At 37.1% G+C, this 25,460-nt stretch overlaps 1 protein-coding gene across 3 annotated transcripts in view; it reads left to right on the top strand.

Annotated features, from left to right (window-relative positions):
- The window catches only part of MTTP (microsomal triglyceride transfer protein), a 49,046-nt gene extending 23,853 nt beyond the window's left edge, over positions 1–25,193 (top strand). For 2 of the 3 annotated variants that reach the window (XM_032163690.3, XM_058429660.1), the window contains exons 9-18: positions 1,639–1,807; positions 2,671–2,778; positions 7,953–8,165; positions 9,968–10,179; positions 12,347–12,444; positions 12,536–12,657; positions 14,118–14,345; positions 20,178–20,302; positions 22,254–22,424; positions 23,869–25,193. In XM_032163690.3, coding sequence (XP_032019581.1) covers positions 1,639–1,807; positions 2,671–2,778; positions 7,953–8,165; positions 9,968–10,179; positions 12,347–12,444; positions 12,536–12,657; positions 14,118–14,345; positions 20,178–20,302; positions 22,254–22,424; positions 23,869–24,040 — 1,618 coding nt within the window. In that variant the 3' untranslated portion in view covers positions 24,041–25,193. Of the gene's footprint in view, positions 1–1,638; positions 1,808–2,670; positions 2,779–7,952; positions 8,166–9,967; positions 10,180–12,346; positions 12,445–12,535; positions 12,658–14,117; positions 14,346–20,177; positions 20,303–21,604; positions 21,687–22,253; positions 22,425–23,868 lie in introns of those variants that run through there. The other variant, XM_058429664.1, reaches the window with a different exon arrangement.
- Positions 25,194–25,460: the final 267 nt, after the last annotated feature.

Genomic DNA, 25,460 nt, shown 5'->3' with positions numbered 1-25,460 from the left:
CCCAAAGTGCTGGGATTACAGGCGTGAGCCACCACACATAGCCAAGGAAGTCTTCTATATTTAGCTTCTCCGAGCCTCACTTTCAACATCTGTAAAATAGGGATAATAATTCTTTCTATTTATTGTAGGATAGTGAGAGGAAGGGTGGTGGAATGTAACATTTCCCAAACAGCCTATATGTTGTATCCTGTAATTTGCAGGAAGTTAACAGGTATGCAAAAAGGAAAAGATTCTGTGAGCAACTGAGTTTGCAAAACTGGATGAAACCTTGTTAATTTCTCTCTGTTGCAGAATTTTTTAGTATCTTTAATCAGATAATATTCTGGTAAGTTTTGAATATTTTCTAAAACACATGATCTTGAAAATCCCTTTTCTTAAAGCATTTTGTAAGACTAGTGTTAACATGGAAAACACTTTGAGAAACATCGATGTAATTAAGAAACCGTGGACTCCAGAGTCAGAAAAACCTAGGTTTCAATCCTAGCAATGCCATTTACCAGCTATGTGACCTTGAACAAATGACTAGGTATATCTGCGTCTGTTTCCTAGCATGTACAGGGGAATATTAATATTAAACTGACAGGGATGTTCAGTGGATTAAATGAGGTGGTAGTACTAATAACAGCTAATATTTATCAATCACTTACTATATGTCAAGCACTCTTCTGAATGTTTTACAGCGATAACATAATTTAATCCACCCAACAATCCTGAGGTAAATACCACTTTAGCTTCATTTTACAGATGAAGAACTTAAAGAGAGATTAGACACATAAAATTTTTAGTACAGTGCTTGCACAATATAAATTCAATAAGTATTATGTCTTCTAGTTATCTAAGCTTAATTCACTAGGTTTTTGTTATGATCAAAATAGTACATCTTTTTTAAAAGTATAAACTACTAAGCACATGTCACATTGTCTGGTGTGCTTGTATAGATGTAGTATGTAATATTTACATACATGTGTTCATTAGTATGACAACTACTTTTAGAAGTTTTACCGTCCCAGGCTCAAAAAACCAAAGATTTTTGATGACTAGAATATATAACTAGAGTTTTCCTGTAGGGGTTCCATTCTGCTCACACATATTGATTGTGGTTAAACATAGAACTATACCATGATGGTTTTTTTTATTTTTAAAGAGAGGAAAACCTTTCCCCTTAGATTTAAGGTTAAAAGATTTTCCATCAAATAATACTGCTTTAGTTCAATTAGGCACTTCTGAAATATGTGTATTTGCAAAGCTAATCAAAGAAAGAGAATAAATTCGGGGACTCATAGCTTTTATGTATTACTCACATAGGAAAGAATTTGAACTTAATTTATAATTGTATTTATATAATTTTTACTTACAAATCTCCAAATTATACTTGGCTTAGATTAATATAGTAAAATTAGTTTGTATATTCTGAGTATACATTGTTTGAGTGAGAGAGAGGGGCGTTAAAGGAGAAAATTAAAATAAAATGGGGAGGGGTCTTTTTGAGAAAGTCTTAATCATTTTTTCATTTGTTCAAATTAAAAAAAAATCACTTCTTGAGAAAACTCAAACCAATAGAGACTCTGTAAATGGTAGAGATTTTTAAGTATTCCTTCCCCTAAACGTTGATAACCATGATTATGCCTTTTTTTATAGACCTCAGCTGGTGGATGCTGTCACCTCTGCTCAGACCTCAGACTCATTAGAAGCCATTTTGGACTTTTTGGATTTCAAAAGTGATAGTAGCATTATCCTCCAGGAGAGGTTTCTCTATGCCTGTGGATTTGCTTCTCATCCCAATGAAGAACTCCTGAGAGCCCTCGTTGTAAGTCAAATAGAAAATAAAGACCCTCAACTCCTATGAAACTTCTTAAGAATATTAACAGTAATTAAAAGTTTCTTAGATCAGAATGAAGGCTATCAACTAGAGACTGCTGAGTATTCATATTCAAATTGGGGTGTTTTCTATCCACTAATTATTAGCCGTACAATAAATTATTTCAGTTAGTGCCTTATTTGCAATTTCAATAAATAGTATAAACTATATGGAAATTTAAAAATTGTGTTCACCTATCATGTTATATAGCATAGGACAGAATTTCAGAGGGGAGAAATCTAGGTTATGCTTCAGTAATCAATTTTACAAGATTTGTTTTGACTTCAAAAATTCTCATGATATTTAATACACCTACACTGAAGAGATACAATTCTTCTGCTGTTAAAGATTTATGTTGAAAACAAAAGCTAGACTTCTCTTGTGTCCAAGAATGTTTTCTGTCTAATTGCACTTGACTACCTATGATCTAGTGGAATAGTTCATAATCTTTACGGAAAATGTACCCATTGAGAATCTGATAAAAGTGATGAGGCCCCTTTTTACTCATACATAAAATTTTATAACCCTTCCACTCCCTTTTTTTTTTGTTCATTGACCCATGAATCCAATCCATAAACTTCCAGGGTTAAGAATTCCCTGTACCGCAGGTTAAAAATCCCTGAAAAGGGGATTAACTCTTCAATTCAAAGCTACATAGCAAATGTGTAAGTGTCTCAAAAGCAAAATTCTGAGTTTGCAATCTAGAAACATAAAAATACTTTCCCAAGTATGTATTTATTTTTTAACTAAAAGTGTTCCTTGGAAATATTTAAATGTCTTGGTAACCTGTTTTATCCCTGTTTGGTTAATAGAGTAAGTTCAAAGGTTCTATTGGGAGCGGTGACATCAGAGAAACTGTTATGATCATCATTGGGACACTTGTCAGAAAGTTGTGTCAGAATGAAGGCTGCAAACTCAAAGTAAGTGCAAATCCAGTCTCATGTATTATATCATTCTACACCATCATCCTATTTGATACTCATCATGCTGCCTACTATTGGCACTCCTAATTCTCTTTACTCTGTTCTACTTACCTTATTTGCATAGCAATTTCTGCCATCTAACATATATTAAAATTCAGTCATTTATTATGTTTATTGTATATTTCTATTTCACTAGAATGTAAGTTCCATGAAGAAATGGATCTCAGTTTTTTCAACACCAATTGCTCACCAGTTCCTGGTACATAGATAATATTTAATAAAGACTTACTAAAAAGTGAATAGTACAATAACCTCCCTACCCATATACTTTATTGAGTGCCCACTATGTACTCAGTTTTAAATGGTGTGTATGATATACTTCTTGTTTTCAGAGAAATATTAGACTCTAAGGCTGTCTCCTAGAGTAGAACTTTGTCTATAAGTAAGTGTGGTTTCCAGTTTTAAGTTTTGATAGTAGGAATTTAGTTACTTCTAATCACAGAGAACTTTATATTTTATTTTCAATTTCATTTGCCTAAAGCTTTTCCACTTGCCTGAGTGGACTATCAATTTTCACATCTTTCTTATTAAAAAGCAAAAAGCAAAAATACTTTTAAAGTTTAACTAAATATGGAAAACCAAAATAGATTAACGTCTAACACAGCCCATCTTTCTATAATGCAAATAAAGATGCTAAATATATAAAAACATAGTATTTTTTTCTGTCCACATTATACAGCCAGTGTCCCATCAGCATTTTTTCTACCTCAGACAGCACTATATATCATTTTACTTACTAAGTGCTTGCTATTAAAAATAGTAGGGAAAATGTTCTTGAAACCAAATGGTCCCAAAAGAGGCAAGCCAAAGCTAGAATATACATTAAGTATGAAAAAGATCACTAAAAACCAGTAGTACTGAAAAGGCTTGAGTATTAACTTATTAAGTTCTGGCAGAAATTAAATTTATTTTTATATTAGGGAAGCATGACCTCTTATATTTTTCAATTTCCATAATTATTTGAGTAGCTGATTTACTTCAGGTATTTGTGTATTAAATATCTTGGCTAAAGATAAAACCCACATATCAAAAGATCTGTTCAGCAGTATTTAATGAGCATCTACTCTGTGCTAGGCATGATGCTAATCCTCAAATATAAAGATACATGAAATATTCTACCATCCTTAAAGAACTCCTAGTCTGTTTATCAAATATAAACAAATAAATAATATTGAAATATAAACAAAGTACTCAGACAATACAGAAGATGCAGGAACGTTTTCTGTTTGAGTGTGCTCGAGAAGTTTCCACCAAAATAACAATTTTTGCACTTAATCTAGAAGAGGTTTTTAAGTGAAGAGGTCAAAGTATGGAATGAAGGACCTTCTAGGAGACATACAATAATGTATGAAAAGGCCCAAAGTCAAAATAGGCCTGGTATGCTTGGGAACAGTGAGAAATTCTGTGGGGTTGGAACATAAAATATGTATGTTTCTGGGGGCAGATAAGTGACAATGGAGACACAGGAAAGATGGGAAAAGAGATAGAAGGTGAGCCGGATCTTCATTAATAACAAGCTAAGGAGTCTGGCCTTCATTCCACAGAAAGAAGAGAACAGTGAAGTCTTTAAGCAGATGAATGACATACTCAGATTTTTTATTAAGAGAGAAGCAAGATGTTGTGTGGACTGATTGTTTACTGGATTAGAGTTAGTGAGATCTGACTGGAAGCATTTGCAATAACCTAGGCAAGAATTAGTAAAGGTCTGAATTAATGTAGGGGCAGAGGGCTGAGGGGAGATAGATTCAAGGGCCACTTTATTTAGTGACTGATAAGATGTGGAAAATGAGAAAGAGATAAGAATCCAGGTGACTCTAAAGCTTTCAGTTGAGGTTACCACGTGTATGGTGATGCCAACCACTTAAGTAAGGTTTATACAGCCTGGTTTGGGGGTGGGAGGAGAGTAGAGCTATTAGTTTGTTTTGGCCATGTTAAGTTCAAAATCCTTTGGGTCACCAGGCTCAGTTGTCCAACAGGCAGGTGTCCACATTCTCCTGCAGCTCAGGAGAGAAGTTAGGGTCAGAAATAGAGAGTGGCTGAAACCTTGAAAGAGACTGGGGTTACCTAGGAAAGTCATGTAGCATAAGGAAACAGAGCAAAGGATCAAATTTAAAGTTCTTCTGATAATGGACAGCCTGGTTTTCATCACATCTTTAAAATTACCTTGAAGGTAGCTGCAAACCTTCTACTATCACTGGCATTCAATTTTCTTAATGTTTTTGAGCAAACATTTTTTTTCATCTTTGAGGATAATGAAATTTGGCCATAGTGAATTTACTACAGAACAACTGTAGTAAAGGTTCAGTTTTTCTTTTGAATTTTCTGCTGTGAAACACTCATCTACCTTTTACCCAAATCAAGGATATATGAAAGGAAGGAAAGAAAATTATGTATTATATTAAATACGCACAAATTTAAGGTAGCTACTGGGCACACTATATGCATGCTGTGTAAAAGGAACCTGCCATTCTGTGTAGTTCTATAGCCTTTCAGAACTTACTAGCATAAAAGCTACTGTCCTGTGACAGTGTGAATGGCAGCCAGACAAGTGCACAACCAGTACTATGCCACATGTTTCTTTTTTATGTTTGTCTTTTGCTTATGTTTTGACCTCCTGGCATCCTAATTCCTTATTTTCACTGAATTTGTACCTGACAAAATTTAAACCTACAGAAAAGTTGTAAGAATAGTACAATTCCATGAACACCCAGATATCTTTCATCTAGATTCATCAGTTGTTAACGTATTTTCATCTTTGCTTTATCTCTCTCTGTCTTATTTTAGTTGAATAATTTGACAGTAAATTGCAGACATCTGACATTTTACCTCTATATACTTTTACTTCTTATTACTTGAGTGCCATTGCAACTAGTCTCTTACAATGAAAAAAATACATGTATTTACCAAATTGTGAGTTCCCACTGCTATCTCTAATTCTAATTCTAATTCAACACTATAGGGTTATTTTTTCCCTCATTTCATCATTATATTTTCCTTCTCCCACTGTGACAACTGTGGTTTTCGAGAACACCAATATGTTGATTCACCTGCTCAATTCTAAAACATACACAATATATTTTTGGAATTGCTACACTGGTATTACTACAGAAAACTAACCAAAGTTCAAGACTTTTACAGTTCTTTTTGTCCTTAGAATATATTCCATCGCATGTACACAAAGTTCTATGCTCAAAAGTTACTTGGATTAATTCTTTTTCATTCTCTTCTGTTTAGTCATATTATCAAGTTGATAGACATTTAGTTTCATTTGTTTCTGGTTAAATTGAATTTTGATAACTTTCCATCCTGTTGATTTACTTTTATTTCTTGAACATGTGAAATAGTAATGTGGTTCAAAAGGCAAAACTGTGTTTTAAAAATACTATCAGAGGCCGGGCGCGGTGGCTCACGCTTGTAATCCCAGCACTTTGGGAGGCCGAGGCGGGCGGATCACGAGGTCAGGAGATCGAGACCACAGTGAAACCCCGTCTCTACTAAAAATACAAAAAATTAGCCGGGCGTGGTGGCGGGCGCCTGTAGTCCCAGCTACTCGGAGAGGCTGAGGCAGGAGAATGGCGTGAACCCGGGAGGCGGAGCTTGCAGTGAGCCGAGACTGCGCCACTGCACTCCAGCGTCTCAAAAAAAAAAAAAAAATACTATTAGAGAGAGGTCTCATCGTCGATGTTTTCCTCAATCACCTATTCCATGGCTCTTTTTGTATCTTACATTTTTCACTTAACAATATATCGTGAAAATATTCCCTACATAGAGATCTTTTTCATTCCTTTTGACAACTGCCTAGTACTCCATCGTGTCTATGGACTATGTTTTATTTAACATCTCCTATGAATGGTCATGTAAGTGGCTTCCTCTATTTTGCTATTACAAATAATACTGAAGCGAAAAATCTCAGGCACAGATTTTTGCTATTGTTGAGATGTAGCTTCAGGGATAGAGTTGCTGGTCAAAAAGCAGTTCTGTTTGTTTTTCTCAGATTATCTTCCACAGGAATTGTACCATTTTGGCTTTCATCAGCAATTTATGAAAAGGCCTATTTCCCCATAGTCTCACCTACAAAATATGTTAGCAAACTTTTGAATTTTTCACCAATTTGACAGTTGAGAAATGTCACTTCTCTGATTAAGTGTGATGTTTAGCATCTTTCCTTCTATTGGGAGCCTTTTGTTAATACTTCTCCACTCTTCCCCATATCATCCATTCTCCCCAACCCCGTGTATGTGTGTGTGTTTATGTGTGTGTGTGTTTGTGTGTGCTTGTAGCCTAATTTCAGAGGTTATGAATCCTGTGGATGAATTAGATCTTAAAACCCTTTATTTTTAAAAAACTTTTTTCAGCCTAGACTGTCATCCAAAGACTCTTTATTTTAAACATGAAACTGAAGCCTCTAAAACATATGTAGTGGCAAATATAAGACCAGAACCCAGATGTCCCTATTTCTACTTTGCTTTCCCATTAAACTATTAACTTACACTCAATCCCCATTTTTCTCAGACTAGGACAAAAGGACTTTTCTGATTATAGAACGTATTTGAAAAGTACCTAGTAAAGTACCTACCACATAGGAGGTACTTAAGAAATATTTTCGAACTATATTGAAGCACTAATTAAATTTGGAATTAAGTGAAAACAAGCACTTTTAAAACATTTAGAGCCAGACCTTACGGTTGAGCTCTAAGAGGTCTCACCCAAGTTCTTACTTAAGGAAAGGTGTATGGTGACACTAAGCCTCCATCTAATTGTTGCTTTAGCAATTCAGTGAATGAGCAGTTTTTTGAATAACCAATCACAATGAAATTAAAAAGTGGCCTTATATATTCAAAATGTGTTCAAAATGAAATATGCCCATTATTGATAATACTTGTTGCTTCTGAAAAATGTATTAGCATATGTATTTTTTTAAAAAAAAAGCAAAACACTTTTATCAGGCTTTACTTGTTTGCTTTTATTCCACTGTGTGCCTCAGTCAAGCAACCAATGAAAAACTTTGTAAAACTGTAGGTTGCTTTCTTGAACCCAAGAATAAAGCCAGTCTTGCTCAAGTCTTCTTCAATGTATGGTCATGTATATATCTAAGGTATATGATTTTTCAGGCAGTAGTGGAAGCTAAGAAGTTAATCCTGGGAGGACTTGAAAAAGCAGGGAAAAAAGAGGACACCAGGATGTATCTGCTGGCTTTGAAGAATGCCCTGCTTCCAGAAGGCATCCCAAGTCTTCTGAAGTATGCAGAAGCAGGAGAAGGGCCCATCAGCCACCTCGCTACCACTGCTCTCCAGAGATATGATCTCCCTTTCATAACTGATGAGGTAAAATCTCCAAGAATATTTGCAACATTTACAGAAGAAAAAAAAAGCATGCTGAACATGAGTCAAATGCAAATTCCGCTCAAGTCACTTTATATTTTCCCCAAATAGTCTTCTCTCCTGCTTAAAAATAACTCTTAAATTGCATTTGAGGCTATTCTAAATATCCTTACAGGGTAACATCCTATATCCTGAAGCATAAATATTGAAGCATATTGTCTTATTTTAAGAAACAAATTCTTTTTTGAAATATATTTACTTTTATAAAGTTTTAAGATGCTGTTACATTTTTCAATACTGAAATATCCTGGTTTAAGTATAACTTTGTTTGTTACTACAACTACATTTTTCAGGAAGCCATCTAAATTAAACCTTTGTTAGGGCAGAGAATGTCTATAAATCTCAAGATAAACCATCTGCCGAGAATGGTGTTTCCAGTTTGTAGCTAAGCACCTTCCCACCAGTTTTGTGTTGAAGTTGGTGGCTGCAAATCATGATGGTTAGGGGCACAGGCTTTTGAGAAAGACAGACCTACATATAAACTCTGGCTGTGTCCTTCCCTGGTTGTTTGTTCTTGGGTGACTTATTTAACATCTACATATTTGAGAGCAAAGCCAAGATTTGAGGGAGTTAGTAAAAGGTAAAGGGAAATGAAATTAAAGAAATATTTATAAATGCTTCGTATAGATCCTTACACATTGAATATCATTAGGCAGTTCTAATAATCAATGAAGTTACTTGTTGCTATGGAATGCAATTATTTTGGCACGTTTTCTTCGATGCTAATGTTTTGTTTAGAAAACAAAAGGATCCTAATGTAACTTACAGACTTTGGGTAATAATGAAGTGCCGGGTAGGTTTATTGAATGTAAGAGATGTACCACTGAGGTGCAGGTTGTTGATACAAGGGGTGATTGTGTGTGTGTAGGGTTAAAAGGTGTGTGGGAATTCTCTGTACTTTCCACTCAATTTTGCTGTGAACCTAAACTGCTCTTTAAAAAGTCTATTAATTAAAAAGAAGAGAGATGGGAAGATTCTGAGGTACTTCATTGTAAGAAAACATTACTTCATGTAACTACCTCTCCCCAGAGCCCCATTGCCATGTAGTATCCTTAAATTCTATATTAGTTAGGTAACACCAGGTTATGCTGCCATAACAAATGTCCCTCAAAATCTCAGCAATTTGTTTAAAGTTTATTTCTCAGCCAGGCATGGTGGCTCATGCCTGTAATCCCAACACTTTGGAAGGCCGAGGTGGGTAGATCACAAGGTCAGGAATTCGAGACCAGACTGGCCAACATAGTGAAACCCCATCTCTATTAAAAATACAAAAATCAGCTGGGCATGGTGGCACACGCCTCTAGTCACAGCTACTTGGGAGGCTGAGGCAGGAGAATCACTTGAACCTGGGAGGTGGAGGTTGCAGTGAGCCGAGATTGTGCCACTGCACTCCAGCCTGGGCAACAAAGTGAGACTCTGCCTCAAAAAAAAAAGTGTTTATTTTTCATGCTATGCCTAATGTGCATAAGGAAGTATGTGGTCTGAAGTTCACTACAGTCATGGAAGAAAGAGATGGAGAAAGCCACCAGCTCTTAACGGCTTCAGCCTAGAAGTGATCCTCATAGATTCTGTCCATGGCCCATTAGCCAGAACTAGTCACGTGGCCCCCACCAAATCACAAAGGAATCTGGGAAATGTAGTAACACATGTATATTTTTATGAACACTCACTATTCCTGCTATTCCTGCTGAAATGTCCATTTTAAAAATCTAGATGTGCACTAAGTTTGAGCATCTTATGAACAGGTGAAGAAGACCTTGAATAGAATATACCACCAAAACCGTAAAGTTCACGAAAAGACTGTGCGCACTACTGCAGCTGCTATAATTTTAAATAACAATCCATCCTACATGGACGTCAAGAACATCCTGCTGTCTATTGGGGAGCTTCCCCAAGAAATGAATAAATACATGCTCGCCATTGTTCAAGACATCCTACGTTTTGAAATGCCTGCAAGGTATAATACATTGCACATGTCTCTCTGTGTATTCAAGCTTATTTGTGTGTTCATGGGGTACCCATGTAGCTAAGAATAATGATGTGGTCATTATGCAGGGTTACATTGCACAAAACCAAAGAGTGCCAGATTTCCCATAATAGGGCTATTTAGGGGGCCAGATGAAACAACTTCACTTTGGCACTATGAGTCCATGAGTGGGAACTCTGGGTATAATTTTTACTAGGGATGTCTTGTTCAGTCTGGCAAGTGTATATTGCCGAATGTTTTAAAAGCTAACTGCATTTTCAACAGGATTTTAAAAATAAGTACAACAAAACAATGTAAATTCTTACCAAATGATTTTCATTGTAGCATTTCAAGTGTTAGGAATTTTTGAAGCCTCATTTATCACAGATCAAATAAATTTCCCATTTAAGTTTAAAATCTTAGGCACGGCCCACATTTTAAGCTGATTCAAAATTTAAAGAGTGCAATCAGTAGAGTTCATCACTCTATAACTCTTGCTGAATTAATTTCCTTCCAGTTCCCAAGTCTGTCCTCCCAAATGCAAAGTGGCTCCCCCAAGGTGCCTCCTCCCTGGAATTAGAGGGTCAGAGAAAGAAGTTTCATTTTTCCTGAGTTACATGCAGAACACTACCCCCAGGAAAGATCAGATTTAAGCATTCACCACAGAGATTGGAAGGGTGGAAAATAAAGAGAAAGAAAATGAAAAAAGACAGCATTAAAAGGTTGAAAGAAAGAGAAACAAGGACTAAGATGGAAGGAAGACATAAGAAACATGGATGTGAGTAGGACAGAGATAAGAGCAGGACATTCAGGAAAGAGCAATGGAGCAGGTGAGCGAGTGAGAAAAGAAGCCAAGTCTCTCTGCAGCCTTGTATTTCCAGTTGAACGCATTTGGCTTCTCCATTTCTTTGCTTTTATGAGACCCTGTGAAGGAGATCCTGGGTGTACTTGCTGCCTTTGTCTTATGGCTGTAGCATTTCTGGGACCCAGAAAGGGGAGACAGTGGGGTAGAGAACAGACTAGAAATTGTGAGGAAAATATCACCAACATTATGGGTCAGAGTCTCAGAACCAAAAACATTAGAGTGGGGAGGAACACTAGAGGCTCCCTTGCTTGGTATCTGTCCACTGTAGGGCTATAGTCTCCCAGCAGGTGGTATTCAAACTTTGCTTCCCTCTCCCAATGACAGGAAGCTCACCATCTTTGAGGGAACTTGTGCCAGTGTTGTTCAGAGACTCTCATCATTATGTCTTTGTATAACCTGAAATCTTCCTATTGGCTCTGGTTTTATCTCAGGAGCAAAGCAAAATACGTCTAGTCATTCATCCACAAGAAGACCCTTTGAATATCTGAGGATAGCTATCATGACCCTCCTCATCTTTGCTTCTCTAGGCTAAAATCTTATAACCTAGTGATATTGGAGGGGAAACCTCTCAGGATGCCATTGCCTCCCCTCAATTATTTTCTACCTTAGACCTAGGAACAGATTTCTATAGTTGATTATTTTGATGTTTTGCTGTGTTGTCATAATGTTGCTATTACTGATATGATTAATTTTATGTAATCAGAAATGAACATCTTAACACTAATTACTTAGACAAGATGGACGCAATGGGGTAAGCATTAAGACTTACTCCAGAGGAGACAATGATTTCTATACGGGTTTTACCGAGCTGTTTCTGTAATTGGAAACTTCACAGATATAGAAGAAATACTGGAAATGTACTGTCATATGTCATTAGTGAGAGAGACTATTAGGGAATGCAGAAAAACATTTAAAGAAATATTGTGCAATCTCCCCAGTTTGGCACAACTTTCCTTTAAGTGTATGCACTATTTAACAATAAAACTATGACGAATCAAAGCATTTTGCCGTGCCTGAAATGTGTCTACTAGTCAACTTAAGCCACCTCTAAGCTGGACACCCTTGCCTTGCTGTCATTTTGATACCAAACTAAATTTCAAATATCTGACTGATGAAGGGGCTAGCCCTAATCCTGAGGCTACCACGCCAGCTGGCACCGCCCTGGCTCTTGGAAAGGCATGAGGAAAATTTGGCTTCCTCTTTTTTCCACTGAGGATTTTTTTTTCCAAATTTGACTTGGGAAACAGTCACTACAATGAATGTGCAGCTTTTTTTTTTCCTCATATGTTGCAGCAAAATTGTCCGTCGAGTTCTGAAGGACATGGTCGCTCACAATTATGACCGTTTCTCCAGGAGGGGATCTTCTTCTGCCTACACTGGCTACATAGAACGTATGTACACCAAAAATAGGTTCTCCTTCTGTACCCCAACACTTAGCATTGCTGGAACTGCTATTAAATTACAGTTATTGTGTGTCAACAGGTAGTCCCCTTTCGGCATCTACTTACAGCCTAGACATTCTTTACTCGGGTTCTGGCATTCTAAGGAGAAGTAATCTGAACATCTTTCAGTACATTGGGAAGGCTGGTCTTCACGGTAGCCAGGTAACTCACTTCTCATGGATTTTGCTTAATAAAGTATGCAAGAAATCAGGCTGAGGTAAAATAAAACACATATACTGTGGGTAATGCTATAGAATGTATAAGTTAATGGTGGCTTCTGTCATATTTTGCCCATGATTCCCTTAGCTGTAAGAGGCTGTATGGTTTATAGTCACTCAGAGAAAGTTTCAAATTTGAACTTGAAACCTAAGTAATTTGATCCATTGAACTTGACAAATGTCCATTTGTCTTTTCAAAGGTGCACATATTCACAAAACTGAAATCGTGCCAATATTTCTCACATAAACGTTTAAAAATAATATTTTATTTTTATTCACAGATATATTTCTTAGCCTCCTCTCACCCCCAAGTATTTAATTCTAGAATATATTTCCCTTTTCTGGGTGTTTCTATGAAGAGATTGATTCCCCATAATAAAACCTTTCATAATAGAATATGATGCTCTAAAGAGTCAATCTATATTTCTCCAACACTGCTAGGAGAGAAAAGAATAAAATGTAGGCATTCAACATCTGGCTGATTTCCATCCCTGTAGTGTTATCCAAATTGAGGTGATGGTCTATAAAGACTTCCTAATAATGACATGTACTTTCTTTTTAGTTTTTATGCACATCAAGTTATAACCTTGTAAATACAGCCATTTAAGTTTTTAAAATGATCCAATGCTATAAAAACTTGAGTTTTTATCAATCTTATATTACTATACCTTTTGGTACTACTAGTCAGAATACTATGCCTTTCCGTCCTGAGGAAACACAATCTGTTTTCTGATATGTACTTTGAAATGCAAAACACCCAGGGGTTAAAGGGCTGGGTATGGAGGACAGAAAATATGTAGGATTCCTATTTGTTGTGGAAATAAGTGTGTTAGCCCCCTCATGGTGTTTATCGAGTTTTTTTTGTTTGTTTTTTCGGCTAGGGAGAAAAGTTTCACATGGAATGGGGTGAGTCATGGCTTAGAGAATACCATGTCCTCACATAGCAGCAGCCTTAGAATGACTCTGCCAACACTTTTCCATCTACTTTTAGATGCTCTGCAAGATAGCTGATGCATTGTATACCACAGTCCTGGAAAGACTAAGAGTCTCTAGGATGACATCATAAAATAGAAAGCTCATGGTCTTCATAGTCAGACAGAAGGGTTATGGGTCCTGCCTCTGACATTTATTAGCTGAGTAAACTTGAGACTTTTTTTGCCTCATCTACAAAATGGGTAATATCATATGTACTTCAAAGAGTGGTTGTGAGGATTAAATGAAAAACTAACCCACCTTATATTCAGGCATAGAGGTTTTTGTCTGTTTTAGTTTTTGTTTCTAGCTGTTGCAAATATTTAAGTTTTTGGCCCCTTGAGAAGTTCTAGCTGCAGCTCAGAAGCTTCACCATTATTTACAGAGCAGGCAGGGAGCTTGTGTCATGAACATTATATTGATTTTATCCAGGTGGTTATTGAAGCCCAAGGACTGGAAGCTTTAATCGCAGCCACCCCTGATGAGGGGGAGGAGAACCTTGACTCCTATGCTGGTATGTCAGCCATCCTCTTTGATGTTCAGCTCAGACCTGTCACCTTTTTCAATGGATACAGTGATTTGATGTCCAAAATGCTGTCAGCCTCTGGCGACCCTATCAGTGTGGTGAAAGGACTTATTCTGCTAATAGATCATTCTCAGGTAATTCATTCAGTCTGTGAGTATTTATTGAGTCCCTAAAATATCCAGGCACCTTTTAAATATGCTTAGTTCTTGGAGGATACAAGACAAAATTGTGCCCATCTTGGAGCTCATATTCCAAGCACTTGGCCCTCTTGGTATTGTTCCCCTTTCTCCTTTACTATAGATATGTTATAATTTCATTTATTAGATGATTAATAAGTGCCTCTAATTTGAGGCAAAGAGAAAATGTTGATGCTAACAGAAACAAGAAAGGTTAGGACACAACAGAATAGAGCTACCACTGTCTCCTCACTTGGCTTTCTCAGGCACGAGGGCTTAGGTGATATTTATCCTGAAGGCAGGAGCTGAACTATGTGGCCTTATAAGTCACTGATGACATTTGTAATGACAGCGATGATAAAGATGCCTACAGAGCATCATTTTGACCCTGCCAAATTAGTAGAGGCACAAGCAACCACGGCCATGAGCCACATGCAAGAAATCACGAAGACTCTTTGCCCAAAATTCTCATGTATATAAAATCTTAGAAAGATGTGTTCATTCTTAGAGTATAGGAGTACTTTCATTCTCTAGAGCCACATTCTTCAAAATGGTTTTCAATTTTTTGTGGCCCGAAATCTTATGATGCTGTACCAAAAAATGACAATACTATCTTTGGTGCAGTAAGATTTAAGTAGCCAAGATACTGTGGGATGGAGATGGTCTGCCTAATTAGATTTTCTGAAAAACAGAAGAGGGTTAATCTGAATAACCTTTGAGTTTGAATGTTTGGTGCTTAAAATTTTTCTTTAATAGTTTGATTTATTTTCTGCTTCACTAAGCATAGCAACATAAAAAATGATATATTTGCTAAATAAAATCTTATAAGGAATCAAAGTGATCACTGTGTACTCTAATTCATGCTTATTATCTTGAGAATATATAAGGAGATTGAAATAAAAATTTACAGATGATTGAATTGACTTGTAAAGTTTACTTCATTGTTTTAATACATTAATGGATAATAGCCTGCGTCTGAATTTTGCCTCCGTTACCTTCTTGCTATGTGCTCTTGGGCAGTTACTTAATAGCCTTAAGCCACAATTTCATACTAGTAAAGTGAGGCACCTGGAACAGGTGGTCTGAAGATTTTATCAGCTTTTTTGTTTGCCAGATAATTTGAGTATTCTGATTTGTTAGGTTCTGGTTATGAAATCATAGATTTTAAGGGCTGGGAGATATCTTAGATATTAGACTGTATTAAAACTCCTCCAAAACCTCATTATTTGGGATTAAACAGTGTTAATTTTCTATCTTTCTTGTTCCTCATATCAGCTCAGGATAGCTGTATATAACAAAAACAAAAAGCAGTTTAGAGTAGCTTAACTAAATAGTTTCACTTTTATAGTGTAACAAACATTTGGAAGTAGGTGGTCCAGGGTTAATAGGAAACCTTAAGATATCATCAGAATCCAAGCTGCCTTCCTTCAGCTCAGCCATTCTTACTTGTGACTTTTGACCTCATGCTTGTCACCTTGTGATTATCAGATGGCTGCTCCACTTCCAGCATCACTTCCTCATTCCAAGATGGAAGAAGGGAAGGATAAGAGGTCACAGAGTCTGACTCTTTTTCAAGAATTGTTTGGAATCCCTGTCTAGGTTTTGGACCAAAATGGTGTTACATGGCTATCTGTGGCTGAGAGGGAAGCTTTTGAACATAGTTTTTCAATGGGTGTCTGAACAAAATTGTTTCCATCAATACGAATGTAGAAAGGACAAAGAGCAGTGTGTCTTGTATCCCTTAATCCTCAAGTCACACATGAAAAAAACAGTTCTCAAATTATATCAGAATTTTACATTGCACAATTCCAGCTTTAATGAAAGAATCGTCTAAAGGCAGCGTAAGTACTGAAAAAGTAGTCCACGTTTTAAGACACAGAGGACAGCTCAACACCACCTGTATGTGCTTAGCTACCCATAAACAATTCCTGAGGATTTGAATCGGGGTGTAAAACCACGAGGAGTAATCTAGACCTGGGTCAGCAAACTTGTTCTGTAAAGGGTAGAAAGTAAATATTTTACGCTTTGCAGGCCACATGGTCTCTGTTGCAGCCACTCAATTCTGTTACTGTAGAGTGAAGACAGCCATCAGCAATACATTAACAAATGAGTATGTCTGTGTTCCAATAAAACTTTATGTACAAAAATAGCCAGTGGGCCAGACTTGTCTGCTGGCCACAGTTTGCCAATCCCTGATCTAGATTATCTGGTACAGTTTTTCTATTCACTAAGCTAGGGCAGCTAAGGCAAGGCGTATTCTATGAGAAAGATTGTCCCCTAGCAATTAAACATAGCCCAGTGTCTGTGTGTCGGGTTGGAGTATTTGGCAGATCTGAGGTTATTATACAAATTAAGCTGTCTGAGGCCCCCTGGCTCTGCAGAGCACTCCAGTAATGCCACCCTAGCTTCAGCGGCACATACCACTCTAGGTCAAGTGCTGACACTGAAGGAAGTATTGGCAGTGGGTAGCCCATCACAGCCACCAGGGCAGATGGAATTACTCTGTGCTTGCTCACACTTTCTCTCTTCAGCTAATTGGATTACTCTTCAGAGAAAGATGTCTGATAAAGTCAGTTTAATAAGGGGATCCTCTTTAGCCAGTAAAGAACATATTTCCCTAAATGGAAGCAACAGGATGAGTTGTCAAAATGTCAGCATCTGAGCTATAAGAAACACTTATGGGACCAAGAGGATCAAAGCGGTCACATTAGCTACAAAGTTCTAATATCTTTTTCCTCTAGTTCATAGGAAAGAATCTAAATAAATATGCACTCTGGGCCAAACAAGGACATAAACCTATGCTCTCTCTCTCTTTTGTTTTCTTTTTTGCAATATTTCTTAGAACAGGCTTTCTTGTACACCAGGAGACAAAAGAGAGGTATGAGTTTGTGATAGCCATGAATATTAGTAGAAAAGTCTTCACCCAGACCAGGTGCAGTGGCTCATGCCTGTAATCCCAGCACTTTGGGTGGCCAAGGCAGGTGGATCCCTTGAGCTCAGAAGTTTGAGACCAGGCTGGGCAACATGGTGAAACCCCAGATCTACAAAAAATAAAAAAATTAGCTGGGTATAGTGGGGTATGCCTGTAGTCTCAGCTACTCTGGAGGCTGAGGTGGGGGTGAGAGGATTGCTTGAGCCCAGCAGGTTGAGGCTGGTGTGACCCATGATCACACCACTGCACTCCAGCCCGGGTGACAGAGCAAGACCCCATCTCAAAGAAAGAAAGAAAAGAAATGTCTTCACCCTAGAGACAATTGGAGTGTTTCTTCTGGCTTCATATGTAGCCACTGAGCCTGATTTTTCCTTTCAATCTTAAGATATGATGCCTACCATGGAATATTGGTATGACGATTAAATGAGACACCAAAGCTTTGTAGAGCTTTGGGCACACAGTAGGTGCTCAAAACCTGTTAGTTCCACTTACTTTATACTGCTTAAAAATTAGCACCATGTGGCTTAGTCCCTTTCAAAAAGGAAAGAGTGCTTTGTTTTTCCTCAGGGGTCAGTGGTTTATCTTTATAAGGGGGTCCAAGAAAATTCCTCTTTGCACATGCATTCTTCTATTGTCCCTTTGTGTAAAGAAGTAGAATTTTCCCAGAAATCCAAGGCACTCCTCATAACCCACCTTGCAATGGAAATGCTCTCTCCCCACAAAACGTGCGTTGTCTAACAGCCATGAAATGGCCTTTTCCATGGCACTTGGTGTATTTTGCCTTCCATTTAATATATGGTTGGTGGGAAGGCCAAGATCCACATCACAGGCCTCTGCTGGACTGGGTGGATGAACAAGATTATAATTTTCAAATTAGGAAGAGAGAAAAAGATGCAAAGAAAGGAATACTTCTGAGGTGAGGCACACCATAGCTTTCATTTGGAAACAATCATGTTTGGAGTACACATACAGAACTCTCATATTTTGGTCCCATAGTTCACAGGCATAGGTGAAAATGTGGGCATGACTATTGTGTTTTCTTCAGGATAGTTTGTGTCCATCACATTAGTTATAATGCCTGAGAAAACACCTTCATCCCATGCAGCCATATTTTGTTCTATATCAAATGTCTCTTTAAGTATCCTTAGGGCTGTCTCCTAATGTGTCCTGAGCATGGCACTGAGACTGTCATGCTTCCATCAAAGAGTGTCCTTCAGACTGAAAGTAGCTGCATGCCACAACCATACTTTTTTAGTACACCTGGTTGTAAACCAAGTCCTTTCCCTGGGGTTTCCTGTGACCTTTTTTTGGAAAGTGAAGAGAACTCAGGGAGATCAACACAATCCTTGCTAGAAAGTGGAATCATGGCAGTTATAGCTGGCAAATGCATGGCTTGTTTGGTCTGAGTAGGGCAGTTACATAAAGAAGTTAGTCATCCTGCCGGTTGCCAGGAATTTAAGATCTTTGGAGGAATATCAAAATTAAGGATACTGCGTCTTTTTCTCAAAATCATTATCACTTCCAACACTGTCCCCAGGCAATCTGATTCCAATCCAGCTAAAAAGTTTTGTGCCAACATCACCTCAACTAATGTACATGAAAAAAAATGCAAGACTTAAAAGCTAAATGCAGGCAAACAGCACAAAACAATGGGTTTCAGACAACCACAAAATTGCTCAGGATGGGCCATGTTTGTAAATAATTACTGTTCCTCTGAAAAATGCTATTGAGTTCATGTTGAACTTGACTGTTAACTCAGTGTCATTTCAAATGTCAGACAGCAGGGTATTAGGCTTAGTTAAATTGCTTTGCCTTCTTTTTCTAGTTGGATGTAAGCAATTCCTGGAACTTGTACACAGCTGGCCTCTCTGTAACCGCTGGTTCCTCATCAAATTCAACCAACCTCAGATCAAAAATATTTGGAAAAAAAACACCAAACAATAAAATATAGCAAAACGACAGTATATATTCATACAATTTTTAAAATACAGCATAACAGCAACATAGCATTTACATTGTATTAGATATTATAAGTAATCTAGAGATGATTTAAAGTGTATGGGAGGATGGGTGTAGGTTACATGCAAATACTATGCCTTTTTATATAAGGGACTTCAGCACCCTTGGATTTTGTTATACTCAGGGCTGGGCAAAGGTGGTCCTATAACCAGTTCCCCTTGGATACTAACAGACAAACACACTCCACCAGGAGTTTTAAATATTGTCTGTTATTTTCTAGCAGGATGCAGTTGACTGTATTTGACACAGCACATAACTAGAGAAGTGCTGAAGGACCTCGAGAGATCACCTGATCCAAACCTCCTCCCCTTACTTCCCTGGACAAAAAGCCACAGCTAGATTTCTGATGGAGATGCCTTCATTTTCCTTAGTTCAAAAGTTTCCAAATTTAGGTGGATCAGAATCATACAAGGGCTTGTTAAAACATAGATTGCTAGACCCCATCCTCAGAGTTTCTAATTTATTAGGTGTGAAGGGGAGCTGATAATCTGTACTTCAAAGCAGCTCCCAGGCAATGCTGATGCTGTTGTTCACAGGAACACACTTTGAGAACCATTGTTCCTTTCAAAGTGTAGCAATGATTGAAGGAAAACATCCTTCTTAATTGGCACTTCATCACTCTGGCATTTTAATCGACTAATTAATTTAGCAAATCAACAGAGTCTACTTTTGGTGATTAAAATTAGGACAGCATGTTTCCAAGCCTAGAGAAAGACTCCAACATCAACACAACTCAAATGGAATTATCTACAGCAGGAGGTCAAATGTGCCATTGGAAAGGGGGTTAACTAAATTGTACTTCTTATTTTTATAACTATTATTATGCTTTTTTCTTCTAGGAACTTCAGTTACAATCTGGACTAAAAGCCAATATAGAGGTCCAGGGTGGTCTAGCTATTGATATTTCAGGTGCAATGGAGTTTAGCTTGTGGTATCGTGAGTCTAAAACCCGAGTAAAAAATAGGTAAGTGTTTATGCATTATACATTTATGAATTACATATAAGACTATATGCAGAGAACTTCAGAAATATGTTTTGGGAATTAACCTGACTTTTCAAAATCTATGCTTTCTATTTGTAACCATAAAACGATAGAGTTGGAAGTGATCATAGGAAATTATTCTGTCCATAGCTTCTTATGAGCAGGTCAGTACCTAATATGACTCAGCCAAGAATTTTCCTGCTTTTAAAGACATACATAAGACAGGATGCCCTGTGAATCAGATGGTTCATCTTCTTTTGGTATTCCACCAAGAGAAGAAATTTCACTTTAAGGTAAACTTTCCTCTTTTGTTGTCTTCAGTGGGGAAAAATAAAATAGATAATTTCATCTGTGCAGAAACTATTAAATGTTAGGAGTCCTTAAGTCTTTTCATCAGCATTCCTTTTTCTAAATAAAATACTCTAAGCTCCTTTAATTTTTCTAATCTACCTGTGAGATTTAATGAAAGTGTTTTACTTTGAACATAAAACAATGCCTTTGAACTAGTGTGAAGATGAAAATTATTAGTCTTCTGTTTGTTACAGAATTTTTAAAAAGGAAATAGAAATGCAACTAATTTTAATTTTTTGATATTTAAAAACACATTCAGGCAAAAGTGACATATGTGATAAAATCAAATTTTTGATTCATCTTGAACTATGGTTGAAGGAACCGAGAGCAATCAAACAGTAGCACATTTAATGTGAAGTGTAACCCACAGTGTTACTAAAAGGAGCCACAGAATGAAAAATGACACTGGTCATCAAAGTGTTCACAATATAACTTAGGGCTTCCCACATAATCAGCCATCTTTCACCTCTTTCCAAAGTACTTTCTAGACAGAAGTTTTTCCAAATGAAATGGAATTGAATTCTTTGCAAAGAGAAATCAACAACAGCAACAACAAAAAAAGTAACTTGGATTTTTAAAAAAAGTACACAGTATCCTTAAGAATCTACCATTATCTATTTTGTAACCAGTCTGTCTTCCATTTCCACTTGTTCATTTGAAAAAATATCTTTCAAACCTTTGCTAAATATAGGCCATCAGAATAAGTGATTCAGGGATTAAAACGACCTCTGACCTATTTTTACACTGATCATAACAGCAGCAGGGGTTTTAATTTGCACGGCAAAAATTAATATCCCTGTCAAAACATATGGGCATAGAACTCTGATTTAATTGTGAAAGTAGTTTCTCACAGTTTGATTTAAAGTCCACAATTCAATTACAGTAGAAATAAGTCTTCTATTGAAATTATTTATCCTCTTCATTATTATCCAGGGCACATTCCCCAGCCAATGCAATCTGTTTATCCAGTTATCTAGAGCATCATTAAAGGAACCGCCATATTTTTCATCCTGGGACCTACTGTACATGCCCCACTGTAAGAATGATTTTTTGTAACACAATATTTTTTCAAATATCTTGGCAATCAAGGGCTTACACCTCTAGAGACTCTTTGGAGAAGGTAATGAAATGGAATTAAAATAGCTGCCTAGAAGCCAACAGAGAGATAGTTAACAAAAAACTATAAGCATCGATTGTCTTCTTGGTGAGTTTAGAATCCATTTTAATATAACGTGGGTATTTCTGACCTGCTGAGAGGACTGGGTTCCAGGAATGTTTTCATTTTGGTCTTTGTTATGCCCATACAAAACAATGTAGTATCTTACAGACACTCACCACATCTGCAACTGAAGGCAGGGGAGAGCTCAGGGGAAGGGCAAACCTTCCCTGCCCAATATCTGAGACTCACCAGGCCCTGGTTACCAGCAGAACTCTAAGCACATCCAGGTCACCTCTGAATCCCTTAAGTGTTTCCTTCCAGTCACTGGCATCATACGTTCAGACCCTGTAAAGTTATAGCTGTTAGTCCAATTCCATTAAATATAATATGAACAGGTTTTTTCTTTTTTTCTCAAATGTTTAGGGTGACGGTGGTAATAACCACTGACATCACAGTGGACTCCTCTTTTGTGAAAGCTGGCCTGGAAACCAGTACAGAAACAGAAGCAGGCCTGGAGTTTATCTCCACAGTGCAGTTTTCTCAGTACCCGTTCTTAGTTTGCATGCAGATGGACAAGGATGAAGCTCCATTCAGGTAAGATGCAGCATTCAGGTCATGTTCCAGGACCATCCCCAGTGACCAGGAACTTGCATTCAGTTTAGAACATTCAGTTTCAGAATTAAAAGGAAACAGTAGAAACCCAGGGAAAGATGAATTTTCTTTAAATGAGTAGAAGAATAATTGATAAGGCCAAAAAAAGTCAGTTTCTGGGATACCAAAAAAATCTAATGACTAGTTCATTTCATTCTGGAGATAGTATCATATTCTAATCCAGAAACAATTTATCAAGGAAAGAAAGGCCTATGATTTACCATAGGAGTTGCCACATAGTTTCATTAAAAAAATCAGATACACATTTACCATCTGGTATCTTCACAGTAAACTGCTGGACAAAAGATTTCAAATAAAACACCTGGCAATCCATTTACCATCTTTAAGGGCCAAAATGAATTTGCAATTATTAAGTATTCCATATAGCAGCAACTTGACCCTGTTCAAGTTTTGGCTCAAGTTTCAGAGTTTGGGATTCTGAATTTTTTTAAATAATGCTTTTGGTAAAATTGTTAGTGTTTTAAAATACAAAGATCTAATTTCCATGTAACGTTTATGCTGTGTCATTTGAATTTTGTAACCATTATTTGTAACAATACTATCACATACAGCTAGAATGCCTTGGGTCTAGGTAGCACAGACCCTTTCATAATAGTTGACCTATAGTAACCATAAAGGTCATTTGTATAGTTAAAACAGCAAGCCACATCTTACATCATCTCCTTTTTTAAGGAGGCCAAAATTGAGCACCTTCATTATTTTACTGACATTTCATGATTCATATTAAAAAATGCATCAATTATATAAAAGTAAACATGAGTAGGTTGTATTCTCACAGAATAAAAGATTGTGCATTATAGTTAAACTATTCAGCTGTCACTAACTTACATTAACTTATATCTAGAATAAACCTCACAAATGCATTTTAAAAACCCCAACCTTCTAATGGTTGAAATGCAGTGACCACCAACCCATCCACATGATTAATTGGTTTGGTTCCACATTTGCCTTGGGCCAGAGCTCTTAGAATGTTTCTCTGTCCACATTCTCTGCTTAAATCCAGCTGGGCTTGCCTGTTACTCAGAAGGAGAGTGCTCCCAAGGTGGGGCTTCTGGAATGAAGGGTGAGACACAGCACGGCCTGCAAAGCTTAACAGCATCACCAAAAAGCTGAAATGAATTTAGTCTTTCATTCTAGAAAAATGTATGGCAGGACTCCCATATCCCAGGCATTTGAAGTGTTTCTGTTGATATAAAAAGAAATGCGAAGAAAATCACCCATTCATGGAGTAGCCTTTGACACTCATATCCTTTCTCAAATTGCTTAGGAACAGAAACTTCAAGTATACATTCAGTAACTTGGCTGGAGAGGTATAGGGTGACTTAACTGTGTGTGTAATTCTGTTATTGTTGCTGTTGTTGTACAGGCAATTTGAGAAAAAGTACGAAAGGCTGTCCACAGGCAGAGGTTATGTCTCTCAGAAAAGAAAAGAAAGCGTATTAGCAGGATGTGAATTCCCGCTCCATCAAGAGAACTCGGAGATGTGCAGAGTGGTGTTTGCCCCTCAGCCGGACAGTACTTCCAGCGGATGGTTTTGAAACTGACCTGTGATATTTTACTTGAATTTGTCTCCCCGAAAGGGACACAGTGTGGCATGACTAAGTACTTGCTCTCTGAGAGCACAGCGTTTACATATTTACCTGTATTTAAGATTTTTGTAAAAAGCTACAAAAAACTGCAGTTTGATCAAATTTGGGTATATGCAGTATGCTACCCACAGTGTCATTTTGAATCATCATGTGACACTTTCAACAACGTTCTTAGTTTACTTACACCTCTCTCAAATCCCATTTGGTACAGTCAGAATAGTTATTCTCTAAGAGGAAGCTAGTGTTTGCTAAAAACAAAAACAAAAACAAAACCACACAAGGAGAACCCAATTTTGTTTCAACAATTTTTGATCAATGTATATGAAGCCCTTGATAGGACTTCCTTAAGCATGACAGGAAAACCAAACATGTTCCCTAAACTGAAAAAAAAAAGTAAGTAAGACACAAACCATTTTTTTTTTCTCTTTTCTTGGAGTTGGGGGCCGGGGGAGAAGGGACAAGACTTTTAAAAGACTTTTGTTAGCCAACTTCAAGAATTAATATTTATGTCTCTGTTATTGTTAGTTTTAAGACTTAAGGTAGAAGGCACATAGAAATAACATCTCATCTTTCTACTGACCATTTTAGTGAGGTTGTTCCAAAGACATTTAGGTCTCTACCTCCAGCCCTGCAAAAATATTGGGCTTAGCACAGAGGAATCAGGAAAATTAATTTCAGAAACTCCATTTGATTTTTCTTTTGCTGTGTATTTTTGAGACTGTAATGTGGTACACTGTCCTCTAAGGGACATCCTCCTATATTAATCATTTTATCTCACCTTTTTGGGGGTAAGAGCTCTAGTTCATTTAACTGTAATCTGCACAATAGCTAGGATGACTAAGAGAACATTGTTTCAAGAAACTGGTGGATTTGGATTTCCGAAATATGAAATAAGGAAAAAAAGTCTTTATTTGTATGAATTAAAAGATCCATGTTGAATATTTGCAAATATTTATTAATAAACAGATGTGGTGATAAACCCAAAACAAATGACAGGTGCTTATTTTCCACTAAACACAGACACATGAAATGAAAGTTTAGCTAGCCCACTATTTGTTGTAAATTGAAAACGAAGTGTGATAAAATAAATATGTAGAAATAATATTGAATTCCTTTTGTCTTTCATTACTTCCAACACCATATTTCTCATTCCTGCCACTTTCTGAACCTAGACACATACACAGCTAAGCCTCTGCAGCAATATAGGTCAGGCCAGGTTCTCTAGATGGGAGACCAGACCCATTTGAAAAATGGGCCACTGAAAATATCAGCAGTCAGAACCTCTTAAGGACCTGTGAGCTTGAAAACATGCCATAACCCCAGTTTTCATAAGGCTCTGGACTGGAGCCTTTACTGTCACGTTACTAAA

Source organism: Hylobates moloch, unplaced genomic scaffold (assembly GCF_009828535.3).
Source record: "Hylobates moloch isolate HMO894 unplaced genomic scaffold, HMol_V3 SCAFFOLD_2, whole genome shotgun sequence".
NCBI lineage: Eukaryota > Metazoa > Chordata > Mammalia > Primates > Hylobatidae > Hylobates > Hylobates moloch.
This window is presented reverse-complemented; position numbering and strand designations above follow the sequence as displayed.